This window comes from Rosa rugosa, chromosome 7 (assembly GCF_958449725.1).
Source record: "Rosa rugosa chromosome 7, drRosRugo1.1, whole genome shotgun sequence".
Classification (NCBI taxonomy): domain Eukaryota; kingdom Viridiplantae; phylum Streptophyta; class Magnoliopsida; order Rosales; family Rosaceae; genus Rosa; species Rosa rugosa.
In genome coordinates, this window is record NC_084826.1 from 13617654 (window position 1) to 13634592 (window position 16939).

At 36.6% G+C, this 16939-nt stretch overlaps 1 protein-coding gene and 1 long non-coding RNA gene across 3 annotated transcripts; both read left to right on the forward strand.

The window, feature by feature from the left end:
• The first annotated feature begins 373 nt into the window (after nucleotides 1-373).
• On the forward strand, nucleotides 374-6091 carry LOC133720953 (histidine--tRNA ligase, chloroplastic/mitochondrial). The gene is made up of 10 exons (XM_062147444.1): nucleotides 374-852; nucleotides 969-1057; nucleotides 1197-1326; nucleotides 1585-1677; nucleotides 2108-2182; nucleotides 2693-2810; nucleotides 3704-3846; nucleotides 4474-4602; nucleotides 5542-5705; nucleotides 5803-6091. Exons 1-10 carry the CDS (start codon nucleotides 430-432, stop codon nucleotides 5939-5941), a joined length of 1503 nt encoding a protein of 500 aa, XP_062003428.1. The 5' UTR covers nucleotides 374-429; the 3' UTR covers nucleotides 5942-6091.
• A 1396-nt stretch (nucleotides 6092-7487) lies between these two features.
• On the forward strand, nucleotides 7488-11884 carry LOC133720954 (uncharacterized). Of its 2 annotated transcripts, XR_009852019.1 has the most exons (3): nucleotides 7488-8148; nucleotides 10490-10727; nucleotides 11751-11884. It is a non-coding gene; the product is annotated as an uncharacterized LOC133720954 (long non-coding RNA). The 2 variants fall into 2 exon arrangements; XR_009852018.1 differs by lacking the exon at nucleotides 7488-8148 and having other exon boundaries at nucleotides 10090-10727.
• The last annotated feature ends 5055 nt before the right edge of the window (nucleotides 11885-16939 follow it).

The following is a 16939-nucleotide window of genomic DNA, read 5'->3' on the forward strand; positions in this document are numbered from 1 at the left end:
TGCTTTAGATAGTAACTTTTGGGTTGAGAAAATAACAAAGTTAATAACTTTTTGGACAAAATATCATTTCCGTAAATAACAAAATTGTAAAAGACGGCGAAGAAATTGTAAATTCTGTTTTTGTTGATTTTGTTGTTTCGGCTCGACATGTAATCAGCCCAAAAATATAGTTCTGTACAGAACAGAGATGAACCGCCCTAGTATGTTTAAAATTACTTGGGCTCGATCCAACATCAATACGACCCAACAGGCCCTGGACTTCAAACTTAATACATTTATGGACTCACCTTAAGAGCCCAACAAGAAACTTGGGCCACCGCCTCATCCATTTCTCGCTCCGAAAAGTCTTAACGGTTAGTCATGGCGCGCTCTGGTCCGATCCTCAACGAGTCAATCCCTTTACTCTTGGCGACCTGCGTTCAACCCAAAATGTCAGTAAGCAAGCTCAGCTTAACCAGAAGCATAGCCATGCTCTCTACAATTTCTTCTTCCCTCCTTATCCTCAATAAGCCCTTAACCCGCGCCCTCAGATTCCCCATCCCCAACCTACCCCTCGCCACAAACCCTAGGGGCCTCTCTTCTCTATCCACCGCCGCTATAAGCAACAATGCCGGCGGCGGTCGTACCGGTGCATTGTCTCCGGCGCCGGTCACGGAGGACCTGCAGAAGATCGACGTCAACCCTCCCAAGGGCACCAGGGACTTCCCGCCCGAGGACATGCGCCTCCGCAGCTGGCTCTTCTTCAATTTCAGAGAGGTTTCGCGGTTGTTTGGCTTCGAGGAGGTGGATTTTCCGGTGCTCGAGTCGGAGGCTCTGTTTGTTAGAAAAGCAGGGGAGGAGATTCGAGACCAGGTTGGTTTTCTTATATCTGAAAATTCTAATGCTTAATATCTGAAAATTTCGAGCTCTTGGTTTACTGGCATTGCCTCAGTTGGCAAAATCATATATACATTTCCTGCATTGTGCAGCTGTATTGCTTCGAAGACAGGGGAAATCGTCGCGTTGCGTTGAGGCCTGAGCTTACTCCTTCGTTGGCGAGGCTGGTGATACAGAAAGGGTACTGCTAATTCTGATTCTGCTGCTTGTTTGCTACTTAAAACACTTGGTCTTTTATATTTATTTTAATTTACTTATGGTTTTCGTATTCAGCTAGAGGTGCCAGTATCTGATCACCATGTTTGTTTATTCTTGTCTAGAAAATCTCTATCCCTTCCATTAAAATGGTTTGCAGTGGGGCAGTGTTGGCGCTACGAGAGAATGACAAGGGGGCGGCGTAGGGAGCATTACCAGTGGAATATGGATATTATTGGTGTACCTGAGGTTACGGTAAGGAGCAATTTTTTTTTTTTTTTTTTTGCCTTGCATATATGATTCTGCTGTTTTTATGCTTTGAATTGGCACTTGCATATACGATTCTGCTGTTTTTTTTATGGTTTTAATTGGCACTGCCTGGATGCTGCTTAGGATTGATTGGATTTCCCAATCTGTTACACATGATGTACATCCTATTGTTGTTTTTGATATATACTATGCTATGCATTTCCCTAACAAACTTGGATTTATTTTTTGTCTCTCCTTGTCTAGGCTGAAGCGGAACTTATTTCTGCAATTGTCACTTTCTTCAAGCGCTTAGGAATTACAGCTTCGGATGTTGGATTTAAGGTTTCTAGTCGAAAGGTGTGGATGGTTTTTCCTTGTATGAACTAAGACTATCATATTAAGATGTCTTCATGATCATTTTACTTTCCCGATATGATACATTTTTTCTTGTGAGTTCTGTTTGGGGGGGGGGGGAACAGATGCATCCCTTTTTGTTTCCCAATTTTAACATAGTACAGCTTGGGGTTTTAGGAGTTACTCATGATGGTTTCCAGAAGCTGCACAACTTTACATTACTTCTCTGAAAAGATTAAAATCTCTCTATTCTTTGTTTTGTAAAAACAAGTTTTGGTTTTGGTTTCGAGGAATTATTTAAAATGTTCTGACTATTAATGTACCTTGTTAATCTTTTGAGAGACACATGTGATCCACTTTATTACATTAGGGCTTTGAGTTTATTAATGACTTTTGGAACCAGAGAGAATCTTATTATTTCCTCACTCAACAGGTTTTACAAGAAGTATTGAGACGTTACTCCATACCGGAAGCTTTGTTTGGCAAGGTTTGCATCATCATAGACAAGGTAAACTATGCAAGTTACAAGTGATTGCAGCAGACTACGCTCTAGTCTATTTATCTACCCATTCCCCTCATGGTTGTTTGTGAGATTGCAAAGATTCTCATTCTTGGTACTCTATAGATAGAATAAATAAAGCAGCTCTTAGTAGTAAAAATGGGAAGTTACCTCTGCAGATGCAAAATGAAACCTTTCTACTTTGTTCTTCTCTGAGAAATAAATTTGATTCCTATTTTGGTTACCATTTATTTTTTTCAAGATAACTTAGATTACAGTCTTTAGTTTACTTTGTTTCGATTTCGTAAAAGTTCACACAGTTTCTTTCATTGATCATATGATTCCCACATGCATCGTGGTAGTATTTTGCTTACATTCCAGCATGTGCCACAATGATTTTGATCTTACAATTTCAGTTCAAATTTTTTTCCATTTGCTTGGTCATACCCATACATTGTACTAGAATGTAAATTTTTGTTGTGATTTTCTTATCATGTTATGTTGGATGATGGTAAATAGATAGAGAAGCTTCCATTGGCGGAAATCAAAAAAGAGTTAGAATCTGTTGGTGTATTGGAAGAAGCAATTGAGCAGTTATTGCAAGTTCTTTCCATAAAGTCATTGACAGAGTTGGAAGGTTGGTCTTGTTGATATTTTGATTCGAAAATAAATGTTACTGTTTTTTATTGGTGATACAAATTAACTGTCTTGCCCTTCTTGAAGATGTGAACACATATCAGATCTATACTTAGATTAGGCTGCACAAATTCTATCTATCTGTTTGCATAAATGCATTTTGACCACTTATGAAATATTTTGGGCTGCATGTCCCTCTGTAGATGATAATCTTCTGTGCTGCATAAAGGTAGATTTCCAATTAATTAGAAAAGGTAACTAATGTGCAGTAGTACCCCTTAGAAATGACATCACTTGTAAGTCAGATAGTTGGTATATAGAGTATAGAATAGAGAAAACCTAACTAAGCCTGTGGAAAGCTTTTGGAAGTAACTCTTATACTGATAATATTTAAGATAAATGATCTACACATTTTGTTCCATTATGTATGTCTTTTTCTTTCATGTCATGCGATGTTACAATGACACATACCCAAATGCTTAATCAGTTCTTCCCCTTAAAGTTAGATAACTTTAATCCAAATGATTCTATTGTGCTAGCAAATTGCAACATTTGCGGAGTGGTGATGTTAAATTCAAGAGTTGTAGTTACTTGTAGAACATAGAGAAGAGATAGTGTTGAAACTCGAACTCCAAAGTGGTACGGGATGGCGAGAGGAAGTGGTTGCAGTATAAGTTCATAACTTCATATAAACTGTGGTCACAGTTATAAATTTTCTTTTCATCTAAAAGTATAAAAGTATTATAGAATAAGATTATTGATTGTTTCAGAACGTTGTTAAGGAGGCGAGGTGAGTGTTTTAGCAATTCCTTTCGAGTGCTGACTGCTGGTTCAAAGGCTCTCTTTATTGGTAGTGCGATTCTTAGTATCAGTTCAATGCTTGTCTTTATGTAGAGATACTTGGAGATTCTGGGGAAGCAGTTGCTGATCTGAAGCAGCTGTTCTCTCTTGTGGACAAATTTGGTTATTCTGAATGGATTCAGTTCGATGCTTCTATTGTTCGTGGCCTTGCCTACTATACTGGTATAGTCTTCGAGGTTAGATTTTCATGTTGTCCCCCAACTCTACGTTTTTGACATTTGAGTATTAGCTATTAATGTTCAACGATTGAGTTAAAATATTATTCTGTAAGCTTTTATGTCCTGTTGCTCATGGGGACTGAATATTGATGATGTTCTTTTATAGTCTGCTTTATACCTTTGTGAGTATAGATAATGCCCGTGGTATCATATTTGTTACTGCATTTCAATTTTGGGCATCAGTATAGTCATGAGGATGAAGTTTGAAGACAATATCTTACTGTCTACTTGTACAATATCAATTCAGGGATACTGAAATGTTACTTAAGAGCAAAACTGTTACAAGCATTGTTATCTTATTTAACACTTGAATATGAGTGGGTATGATACTGTATTTCCTTCTAGATGAAGCAACCACGCAACACATGGTTCCATCTAGAAGCCTGTCAAACAAACTACTCTGATCTGGCAAACACCAAAACTCTCCACTTTTGCGAATACCTGAAAGAACAAACTCTTGCGCCTTAAACAGAAAAATTAAAAAGCCAGTACACAATTGCTCTAGGCATATTTATTACTCAGTTTTGAAGCTTAGATCTCTTAGCTAGTTTATGAACAGTTTCTAACAGATCAATGATATTCTAGGGTTTTGATAGAGGAGGAAAGTTGCGAGCCATTTGTGGTGGTGGACGATATGACCGGTTGCTCTCTACTTTTGGCGGTGATGATATTCCTGCTTGTGGCTTTGGATTTGGTGATGCTGTCATAATAGAAGTGAGTTAAAACTTGTATACTCTCTTTGCTTGATGAAGTGATTTTCTTCTATTAAATTACATTTGAATATTTTCACCCAAGCAGAATATGATGGTTATCTTTGGAAAAAAATGCTGCTATGTTTTTACAGAATTTTTCGGATTGACCAACTTCTGTATGCTTTTAAAAGTTACAGAAGTTTTTTATGTTGGTCAAATTCTTATAGCTATCATTCTGATAAACATATACTACCAGAAAAAAAAAAATATATATATATATATACTATTTGGAGGTTGACAGAAGATTCAAGATTGTATGGATTGCAAAATGTGTGACAGTCCTGTTTGTGTGATGTTATGCATCATTTTTCATTTTGAAGGGAAGGATTTCTTGAAATGTCCTAAGTGGGTATGCTTTGGTATACCTGTGATGTATATTTGTTCTATATGCTTGTTTATCAGCAACAATCTCTAACCAGATATTTGACATTTTCTAGAAATTATTTAAACAAATATATCTGTTAATTTTCATAAGACATGATTCTATATGATCAATGTGTGTGATTCAGTCTGGCAACATAACATGCTAGAAACTATGACTAGAGAATATATATTTATAAGTAGTGTCTCCTTAAGCAAAGAGCATATAATTAAGGAATTTTTAGACTGTCTTGGTGAGCTTGATGGTGTGGAGCCTTTATGTTGTAAGTTTTGCGCTTCAGTGTCTATGACCTTTTGAACTATTTTGATGTGTTATTGGTGTTCATTCTTGATAATTGTTTTATCCTATAGTGGGCCTAATGGTATAATCTGCAGTTTATTGACCATACATATGATATTTATTTCAAGTTGTTTTGGTTCATTGTTGTTCATTCTGGGCGTCTAATAGCTCCTTAAATTTGTCTGTCTCATTTTTCTTTGACTTGATATTCATTTGACATTTTGGCATGACGATTAATAGTTGCTCAAGGAGAAGGGTCTTCTGCCAGAACTCGGCCTGCAAGTAGAGAACATCGTATGTGCTCTGGATCCTGGACTTCAAGGAGCAGCTGCAACAGTTGCCACCATACTTAGGGAGAAAGGTCAAAGTGTTGATTTAGTCTTGGAGAGCAAACCACTCAAATGGTATTTACTGCCATCTTATAGCCGTTTGCAAATTCTATATCAATCACCGTGTTTCTAATTTGTTATTGTCGCATGCATGAAATTTGTTCTATTTCAGGGTATTCAAGCGTGCTTCACGAATAAATGCTAACAGGCTAATCTTGGTGGGAGATTCAGAGTGGCAAAAGGGTATGGTCGGTGTAAAAATTCTGTCTACTGGTGAACAACAAGAGATCAAACTTGATGAACTAGATTGACAAGACATTAATTATTTGGTGGTTGTACTGTTTATGGTTATTCTTTTTAGGTAGGCGTAGTTCATTATTCTCCCCCAACCTATGTACATACATAGTTTCCGGTCAAAATATTAATGAAATTGCTGATTTTTGTGTTGTTGGTCTTAACAACGTTTGTGACCATTTCTTTACTTCTGTTTATTGAAATGCTTGTTCTGTAGCATTTGCCATATTCCGTTTTTTGCAACACTTAAGATATTATCCACACCAAGCTTATAGGATCACTGGGAAGTTTTTCAATATACGAACACATGAACACACAAATTAGGCTCTTTAATTTAATATTTACTGCTTGCTTTAGGATCTGCAGTTGGTTAGGAAATGTTCAGACAATTTTCCATTAATGTGGAAGAATTTCTGTTACTAAATTTCCTTGGAGTGCAGACTCTATGATAATGGGTGCTGGAACGTAAATGGCAATTCCCTTTATGAGGTGGATTCTGGAACTAAGACACTTGCTGGTATAACAATGCAGTATAAGAAAAGTGTGAGCCAGTGTGCATCCATGAACTATCTTCCTGATGAAATGATGTCTGTATCAGACTGATATCTCTGCAGAATCATGAGGTAATGTGCGATCTTTCCTTTGAAATGAGCTGGGGCTTTAAATTTCATCAATTCTTTTTAACTCGGACTGGTTTTCATTAGATATTGTAGAGCAACTGAATTAGTCACTTCTCAGAGAATGATTTATATGGTCACTTTCCTGGAGACATTTGCTAAGCCATGTCTGATCCTTCTCTTGATATTGATATTCCTTGAAGGTTCTTGGGAGTTTGCTTTTCCCAAAGAAAAAAGAAGAAGAAGAGATTGAGCAATCGATAAGTTCAAAGTTAGAAAAATTGATAGCATGCAGAAATATTAGGAATGAATGAATTCTGCTTTGTTTGATCACTTAGAATGACACTCTTCTACTGTGCTGTCAAATCAACCCCATCTTCCTTTAGTTCACGCCATGTAGGGTCAACAGTTTATTATGCTCCGTAATATATGGGATCCCTAGCAAGTCGTTCTGCTTTGCTAGTATAATATTCATTTCCACAGCTGATTGATCTTTGAAAAATCTGTATGCGGAATCCGGTAGCAAGTAGCTTGCTCGTGAACAACCACACATTCAAATTCTAGATCAGTCTCATCACCATTTACTGGAGGTTGTGATAGATCTTGCTTTCTTATCTTCTTGTGGCCGTCCATGGCTCTATCAACATTCCTGGAAAAATTAGAAAGATACTCCTCCATTATTCATTTCTGGCATCTTCCATTTTTCAGAATTGCTCTATTTAGTATGTTTTTACTTGGTGATCTCTTGCCTTGTCAGGTAATGTCCCAATCCAAGCAAATTTAGCAAAAAACCAGTCACTGTGGTTGTCATGACCACATGTCATGATTACAGGGCATGACGATTCAGGTCCCGATCAATGATTCATGCCAAGAGGTTCTACTAGCTCAGGTTCTGCTTTTATAACATTTACCTAGCTAGATGCCATTAACCAAAGGGTAAGACTATAGTATGTTAATATTTCTCATACTTCAATTATTTTTACCATTTTGAGAGTTTGAGGACTCATTTTATCACTTGAAGACTCGTGTGGTAACTAATAAAATTTACCATTTTAAGAACTCATGTTATTATTTTGAGGACTAATATTACTATTTTGAGGACTCATTTTACCTCTTTAAGACAATTGTATGCATGTCATACGTTAACACATTGTAGAATTTTCCTTAACGAAAAATATGAAAAGGATATGATTTTTCTTTTACTGCAAGTGATTTTGCACTCATCTCTTTACTGCTCATTCCTGTTTTTGTTTAGCTTTTTTAGGCTTTGATTAATCAAAGTTGGCCAAATTACAAATTTTCCTTCTTCCATATTCCAGACCCCTGCCACCCCGTTTATATGATATGATGATTGAGATATATGTTGAGTTCAGGACCTGGAAAAGGGAAAGAAGCAGAGAAGCGAAGGGGAAAAGGGTTTTGTGATGAAGCTGAAGTTGTTCAGGAAAACAGAATGCACCAAGAGTACATTAGTTAACCAAGGGTCGGTCAACCAAGCTCTCAGTGTCGGTTACTAGGGCAGCGTGGGTCGAACCCCGAACGAACGCCAACCAGCACCATGTCCGACGTTAGTTTCTCTGTCCATACAACCAAAGGTGAAAAGTGAGGTAAAATTTGTAATTCGGCAAAAACAATATTAAGATCTCTCCGTTTTGTAGCCACAATGTATTTATTTACACACACATTGTTCATGAATATAGATCGCACAACATTTAGATTTCACTAATCTGTATATCTTAGTTTGCTTTTTTCCTTTGAAAATTCCTTGCAAAACAAAAAGAATCTCATTACGTAATTCCAAACTGTTGCATTCCTATCCCCCCTCGGAAAAGACATAGGAATTGATTTCCGAGGATTTCATGCCCCATGCATATGAAACGGGACCTAAAATCTTCAGGTCTAGTTAGCCCTCAAATTCATTATGCGTGGCTAGTTTATAGTTGCATATTTCAAAAATATCTCTCTGGCATTTTAAGGCCAATGCATCAAGCCACTAGCTCATGAGCAGCCACGTCTTGGATTCTAGACCAGTCTCATAACCATTTCACCATTTGTTGCAAGTTTGTGATAGGTCTTGGTCTATTAATCTTTTATCCTCGTGACCTTATAGTGCTATATCAGTATATTACCATCCCGGCACGAATAGAATAAACGAAGATACTCACTCGTCACCCTCCTCCATGATTGACATCTAGCTGCTTCTATTTTTACCGATTGCTTAATTTAATTAGTAATTTCTTTTATTATTGGGGGCCATTGCATGTCGTTTCTTTTGTCAGGGCAGTGTCTCAATCCAGGCAGATTTAGCAGTGAAACCAGTCGCTAGCTGCTGGGTTGGGAGTGACCACATGGCATGGCTTTGGCTTGACGATATTGAGGACCCAACCAATGATTCATGTGACGCAGGCACGTAGCTCTACTCTATATCTCAGGTTCTGCTTGTTTGGCATTTTCGTACTTTAACCCCTAAAAAAAAAAAAATTGAGAAGAGTCTCATCTTCCCTTCGCTGATTATTGTGACGAGTGAAAATCACCACCAGCCAAATTTGTGGTTTGGCCGAAAGAAGTCCGTCCATGTAGCAACACAATGTTTCATCTTTTAGTTTGTTTTGATATTTCATCCAACAATTTACTTTCAATCTGTTAAAAAAAATGAAAATAAATCATTGAGCTAAAATCATTTTACTATCCTGAATTTTACACTTAAAATTATTTGTGTCTCCAAACTTTTAATTTTGCATGATTGAAGATCAACATTTAGTTTTAGTGGGTAGCACTATATGAAGAAATTGATGGATTAGTTAAGGATTGACTATAATAAATCACATTGGAAAGTACAAGGACACAAGCGGTCATATTAGAAGTTTAAAAGTACAAATGATTTTAGATATAAAGTTTAGGATGGGTAAAATGATTTTACTCTAAATCATTTGAGCAAGGTAGAGGGTATAAAAGATGTTGTTGAGGGATGCCAATTGCATTTCGCTTGTGTTAATCTGTATCCGTGTCCACATGGATGAGTTTTTCTCTGAAATAGTTCAATTGCATAGTCAATTAGAAAAACTACTCATTTTGGACTTAAACAGAAAATATGAACTCATAATAAGTGACTCACTGACCCGAGATCTCGTATCCCTATTTGACAAATTCGACTCCATCTCCAGCAAACCATAAACACTAAACCCTAAATGGATGAGTGCATTGCTGAGTAAAGCAAGTCGCATTTCGCTTGCCTTCGTTTGCATTGTATGTCTTTATGCATGAGTTTTCTTCAATATTGCATAGTTCATAAATTACATGTTTCAGACTTAAAACGGCAAAAAATGAACTCATAAATAACTCGAGATCCCGTTTCCCTATCTGAGCGAAGTCCCGACTCATTGTTCATCAAACCCTAAAACGTACTTATTGAGGGTGAAAAGCTAACAAATGATGCTAATGAGAATGAAGGTATAACTGGAGATCGAGAGTCGTGGAGGGTCACAGATGGGGGAGGGGGAGGGGGCGGAGTGGTCCTTGTTCTTGAATAGTTGAAAAAGCCCACGTGATCAAAACCCCCTTCGTCATTTTACTTTCAACCACGAGGGTTGGGGTGGACAGGCATGAGGACATCCAGTTCTTACTCCAACACCATTGGTCGAGGACTCAATCCCCACGTGCCTCCGCCCTTTCCGTCACGTGGTCAGTGGTCTCGACTCTTCTGCTACGTACTTGACCCTCTCTGTTTGTGTTTCAACCCTAGCTTAATTAATTAGCTTTCCAGCCAGGAGCATATTTAATTTAGCACACAAAATAGTGCAGCATATTTCACTTTCATCATCTCAATTTTCACTTGCAATTTTCTCTTCCTCTCATATACAAAAATAGAAAAGCATAGCCTCTGTGTGTGTTGGCCTATATATCTCGAAGACGCATTAAATTGAGCAAAGCAATTCTCTGTCTTTTCAGGGTTTTGCAGATTAGAGGGGATTGGATTGGTGATATTATTTTGATTTGATAGCCAAAGATGGTTTCATTTATCTGCATTTGCACCTGCACCTCTTCGGTCCTAGCTAGAGTGGTTTCTGCCAAGTATCATTACTTGAATGCAGAAGATCAATAGGTGCAGGTTTAAGTGCAGACGAATGCCTTCTTGGTTCGTTCTTTCTTTCTTAGCTACCTAGCTCGGAAGCTCGCCACTAATTAGGTAAGAGCTATTTCTTTATTACAAGTGATAATTTCTTTTTCAATTTGTTGTGATTTTGGGTGCTTAATTACGAGTCGGATTGATGTTATGAGTATCCATGTGAGGAGTGGAAGTCTGCAATGCGGACACACAATTAAAGTATTGAATTGGGCGTCAGAGGGTATTTGAATTCGAACCCCCAATACATTTGTTGTGAACTTCTTCAATATTGATTTACCCTCTTGTGTATCTGATGAAATATTGTGCTGACTTTTTTGACTGAAGCCAAGTTCTCATTGGTGTTTTGCTCCTTCTCAATGTTCCTAGGGTCTTAATTTATTATGAAAAAAGAAAGTACTTGTTTAGTACGTATGAAATGCTAGCTTCTGGTATTGCTAGTTAAAATGCTGTCCATTAATTAAAATTCAATTGCGGTTCTAATATGACTGAATTTATCCTTCTAGATCTTTTCATTAAAGTAGAACAATTAAGCAAAATAATGAAAGTTTAAGCTCTTTTGGTAAAAGGAATGTTGAGCAGCATTAGGTTTTGCAGATATCAACTGTAATTAATTAAGCAGTTGTTGCTGAAACGGTGGAACCTAGCTACAATCTTATGCAACTTCACCTTCATAATTAACAAATAGAGTATTTCCACAACCTTGTGATTCCGAAGTTTCTGAAAGTAGTCAATTCCCCAGTTAGATAGGTTGAGGTATTTTTTTTCGTCATCTAAACTGAGTTCAACTTTTCTGGGTGGAAACTTTTTATGCCTCTGGGTGTAAAGTAAGTTAGATAGGTTGAGGTTTATATACACCTTCATCCTGTACTTTATTGTATGATTCTGAGGCCAGCTGATAATATTAATGCATTATTTGGCTTCCTGATGTTGCATATGAAACCTCAAATATGACATAAAACACTATTGCATTTTTGTTCTATGGGAGCACTGGAGCAGGGAAAGTCTGAGATTTCAGCTCGATATTATTGCATATAGAATACTGCACGATCTCAAGATCTTACTCTTAAATTCTTTTTTTTGCAGGTTTATATATATACACCTTCGTGCTGTACTTTATTGTATGATTCTGGGGCCAGTTGATAATAATGCATTATTGACTTCCTGATGTTGCATATGAAACCTCAAATATGACATAAAACACTATAGCATTTTTGTTCTATGGGAGCACTGGAGCAGTGAAAGACTGAGATTTTAGCTGGATATTATTGCATATAGCATACTGCACGATCTCAAGATCTTACTCTTAAATTCTTTTTTGGCAATTACTCATGTTGTTCATTTCAGCTGAGTTGTGTTGAACTTACTAATTAAGATGCTAATAAAGTCTACTTTCCATAAAGGAAGCAATTAAAACAGAAAACAGGAGCCTCAAACATAGCTGACAGATCGTTGTACAATATACACTTTGATTTCATCATATAGGTAATTTTATCGATGAATAGTCAGTAAATTTGTAATGGGGTACTTCAATTATGCAAGGATTGCTGACCTTTTCTGTTGTATGAAGTATTGGTTTCTGTGTGGGACTCTTCTTTTTACATGTTTATTCAACCACTAGCTTTCGTTTACCTTTTACTAGCAGGAGGCAGTACATTCGTACTGTTTGCCTTCACTTGGTGGGACTGTGAACTTAAATGTATTATGCGATAAGTTCCAGATTATGTTGAATTGATCCAAAATATGAAGTATAATGCTAGCTACATGTAATAGAGGTGAACTTAGTAGTTAGATCCAAAATTTTGGTATTTCATTATGCCTCTTTGATTAGCCTCCTACGTGTTTAGTTAATTTTTGCCTTCACTTGGTGGGACTGTGAACTTAAATGTATTATGCCATAAGTTTGCTTTTATGTTGAATTGATCCAAAATTTATATGGTTATCTCCAACATAATACTTAATTTCAAAAAAAAAAAATTTAACTAGTTTTAGGCTAAGTTTAATCTCCAGCAGACTAGCTAAACAAAAGCTAAATTTAACTTTAGCTAAAAAATATATTTAGCTAGAGAGGAGAGATAATTTAACTAAAAATTAAATTTAATTTGGGATTTAAGTATTTTGCAAGAGCATAACTCAATAAGTAACTAGTTATATTCCAAATTTAACTACTTTTAGCTATGCAAATAGCTATCACTGTTGGAGATGCTCAATGCTACATGTAATAGATTTGAGCTGAGTAATTAGAGACATTTTCGTATTCGTTATGCCTTACTGATTAGCATCATATTTAGTTAATTTTTGTTCTAATTCTTTGATCGATCCAAAATGAAATGGAGATTTGACCAAAAAATAAAATAGAGTTTCGTGACACATTTTACTATTTAAGAAAATAAAATTTCTCCTTTATGGTGGAGTTCAGGTGAAATTTTTTTGCTTGTTCAGCAACTTCTCATAATAAATTTGTCATTATCTTCTATCTCTTTTTTTTTTTGGCTTGTTCTTACAAATTTAATGTGTTCTTTCTAACTATTCATCAACTGCATTACTTGATGTCCACAATAAGTAGCTTTCACTCTATAGTTTAAGTCCATCCAAATTCAGCCATTTATAATGCCATTTATGTCCTATCTGTTGCAGTTCTGTGTGTACTCAGTTTGGAGTTTAGCTTGCAATCCAGCTTCCCTTCATCTTCATTCTTAGCTCGATCTTGAGCCTCCTCTTTGGTTCAACCACAGACTGTAGACTTTGTTACAAGTGAGACTTTTGTTTCTATACACTTATGTAAACCATTCATCTAGAAAAATGTTTTAATTTACTCTGATACCTTAAAAGTGTATAAAATAAATATTTGAGAAAGAAAAATACATGTGTTTAAACAAATTTTAAATCCGAGTTTGAGTTTACATATGGGTGGGCTAACTTTCTCTAATTTTCACTTTATAACATATGCATGTAGGGTTTTAATTTGAAAAGAACACTTGACAGTTAGTACTCTGCAACCTAAAGATGGGTCGGCAAAGTTCCATCTCACAATAGAAGATGACGACGTACATTTGATCCAAAATATTATAAATATTGCAATGCAACCTCCAATATTTTTTTTTTCACACATTGTTTGATGAAAATAGTACATGTTCTAATTTTTTATATTTTTTATTGCATCAAATGAGAATGAAGCCTTTGAATTAGCTTAGTCGTCCTAACATATATAAGTACCAACCTCCCCTTAGCAATTAAGCTGACCCCTAAGTACCAACCTCCCCTTACTCCCTTAGCACTTAAGCTGACCCCTAAGGGATTGAAAATAATAATTATTAGTACATGCGTTGCAGCATTTTTTAGTATCCAAGTCTTTTATGATCATATCCAACCCCATATTAAACTCCTGATAAGCCAATTTGAGGAGATTGTTCTTTATTTTCCACCTGCAGGTTTATGAAGTGTCACATAATGAAGTGCGTTATCTCTCGCTTGCGCTTTGATTTCTTTATATCAATTTATTATTCATAACATGTATTTTAAACTTTTGAAGTATACAGTAGCAATTTACTTTATTTTGACAAAGAACAATACTAAAACCAATTATAAGTAGAACCTAAAACTTCTTGTTAATTTACTCCAATATCTTAAAGCATATATATTATTAGGATTATATAGTTAATTAGTTAGCTAATTAGTTACTAATTAGGGTTAATTAGTTAGCCTACGTCTTCCTAATTAGCTTTGTTAATTAGTCCTAAGTCTGTTACTAGTTTGTTAGCTTAGCTTGTGTAGTTGTTATGTGGTGAGCTTTGGATGCTTGACACGTGTGCATGTGCAAGTCATCTAACTGCTCTGCTCACTACTATAAATACCTGATAACCTCTTGTACTTGTACATATTCAGAAATACATTTGCTTCATTTCTTGCTTCGTCCTCTTCTAGCTATCATGGTATCAGAGCCAGGCTGCGACCTTGGAGCACTTAAATTCTCCAAAGAATCATATACAAATCTTCAAGCTCTTCTACTATTCTACTTTGATTTCAGCTCTGCAACTCAGATAAGTCTTCATCATCTTCGTCAACTTTGATTTGAGGTTACTGTTTGGCTTGAAGAAGTTTATGTGATAATTGATTCTCACTACTTGAATCGAAGCTTTGGTTTTTGATCTTGATCTGTTATTGAGTTGGATTTACTCGAAAGAAGCATCAAGAATTGTCTAGATCTACAATCTTTTTGGCTTTCAAACTCTAGTTTCCATCAAGAATTCCTGAATGGAAACATGCTATGGATGAAGAGTATAATGCACTTATGCAGCAGAACACTTGGTCTCTTGTTCCATTACTTGCCAACAAAAACTTTGTTTCTTGCAAATGGCTCTTCAAAGTTAAAACAAATGCTTATGGCTCCATTGTTAGACATAAGGCCAGACTTGTAGCTAGGGGGTTTAGTAAGGAATATGGAGTAGAATATGATGAAACATTCTCACCTGTGGTTAGACACACTACTGTAAGATTTATTCTCTGTCTTGTTGCTCATCATGCATGGACTCTTCATCAAATGGATGTCAAGAATGCATTCTTACATGGATTGTTGAGTGAATAAGTCTACATGACTCAGCCTGGTGGTTTTGTTGATCCTTCTGCTCCCAGGCTTGTTTGCAAACTACATATAAGTCTCTCTATGGCCTGAAGCAAGCTCCTAGGGCCTGGAATGAAAGATTCACCAATTTTTTACCTGATATTGGCTTCACTGCTTCATATGCTGACCCAAGTCTCTTTGTCAAACAGTGTCACACAGACTGTGTTTCTCCTACTATATGTAGATGACATTATCATCACTGGTAATTGTGAATCTCTTATCACTTCAACTAAACTTGCCCTCCAGAGTGAGTTTGACATGCAAGATTTGGGCAAACTACATTTCTTTCTTGGTCTGGAGATTGAGTATCTGCCAAATGGTTTATTTGTTACACAACAGAAATATGCTCTAGATTTGTTGCATAAGTTTGGCCTTGATGACTGTCATTCTCATGCTACATCCTTGCAAGTCAGGTCTTAAACTTTTGAAGAATGTTGGCATTCCCTTACAGTCACATGATATTACTCAGTTTAGAAGTTTGGTTGGCTGTCTTCAGTATCTTACCTTCACAAGGCCAGATATTGCTTATGTTGTTGATTCAGTTTGTCAGTTCTTGCATTGTCCTACTGATGTTCATCTTCATGCTGCCAGAAGGATACTTCGATATGTTAAGAACACCATGTATCAAGGCATATATTTTAGGAGGGGTACTCCCAGCAGTTGCTTGCCTTATCTTCGAGCCTTTTGTGATGCAGATTGGGCTGGCGTTTAGGAAATCCACCACAGGGTTTGTTATTTTGTTCCATGCCCCAATTTCCGGGTGTAGCAAAAAGCAGACTGTTGTGTCTCGTTCTTCCACTGAAGCAGAATACCGGAGTATGACAGATACAACCTCTGAGATTTTGTGGCTCTTACATCTATTTCGTGATCTTCATGTCACTCTGGCTGATGTCCCAGTTCTTCACTGTGATAACATCTCTGCTCTTGCATTGGCTACCAATCCAGTCTATCACTCTAAACTCAAGCATATTGAAGTAGATGTCCACTTCACCAGAAATCAGGTTAAGGCTGGTTCTCTCAAGCTTCAGTTTGTCACCTCCAAAGATCAACTGGCTGATCTATTCACTAAAGGCCTTTGCTCACCTCAACACTCATACTTATGCTCCAGCTTGATGCTGCGTACTCCCCATCAAGCTGAGGAGGGGTATTAGGATTATATAGTTAATTAGTTAGCTAATTAGTTACTAATTAGGGTTAATTAGTTAGCCTACGTCTTCCTAATTAGCTTTGTTAATTAGTCCTAATTCTGTTACTAGTTTGTTAGCTTAGCTTGTGTAGTTGTTATGTGGTGAGCTTTGGATGCTTGACACGTGTGCATGTGCAAGTCATCTAAGTGCTCTGCTCACTACTATAAATACCTGATAACCTCTTGTACTTGTACATATTCAGAAATACATTTGCTTCATTTCTTGCTTCGTCCTCTTCTAGCTATCATATATCACAATCGGAAAAAATTGTGGATGTATACAGCATCAAATAACTTTCTTATCGACAGAGAGTTTTGGACTATAATTCGTGGTGTGAGAGTAAAAAATTGTGAATGAGGAAATGCTTTCTGGTTGCAACTCAAACTGATCTCAAAACCTTACTGAGACAAAATCTGTGACTCAAAGTAGCATGTAAAATGAATGAACATATTAAATGAGATTGGGCT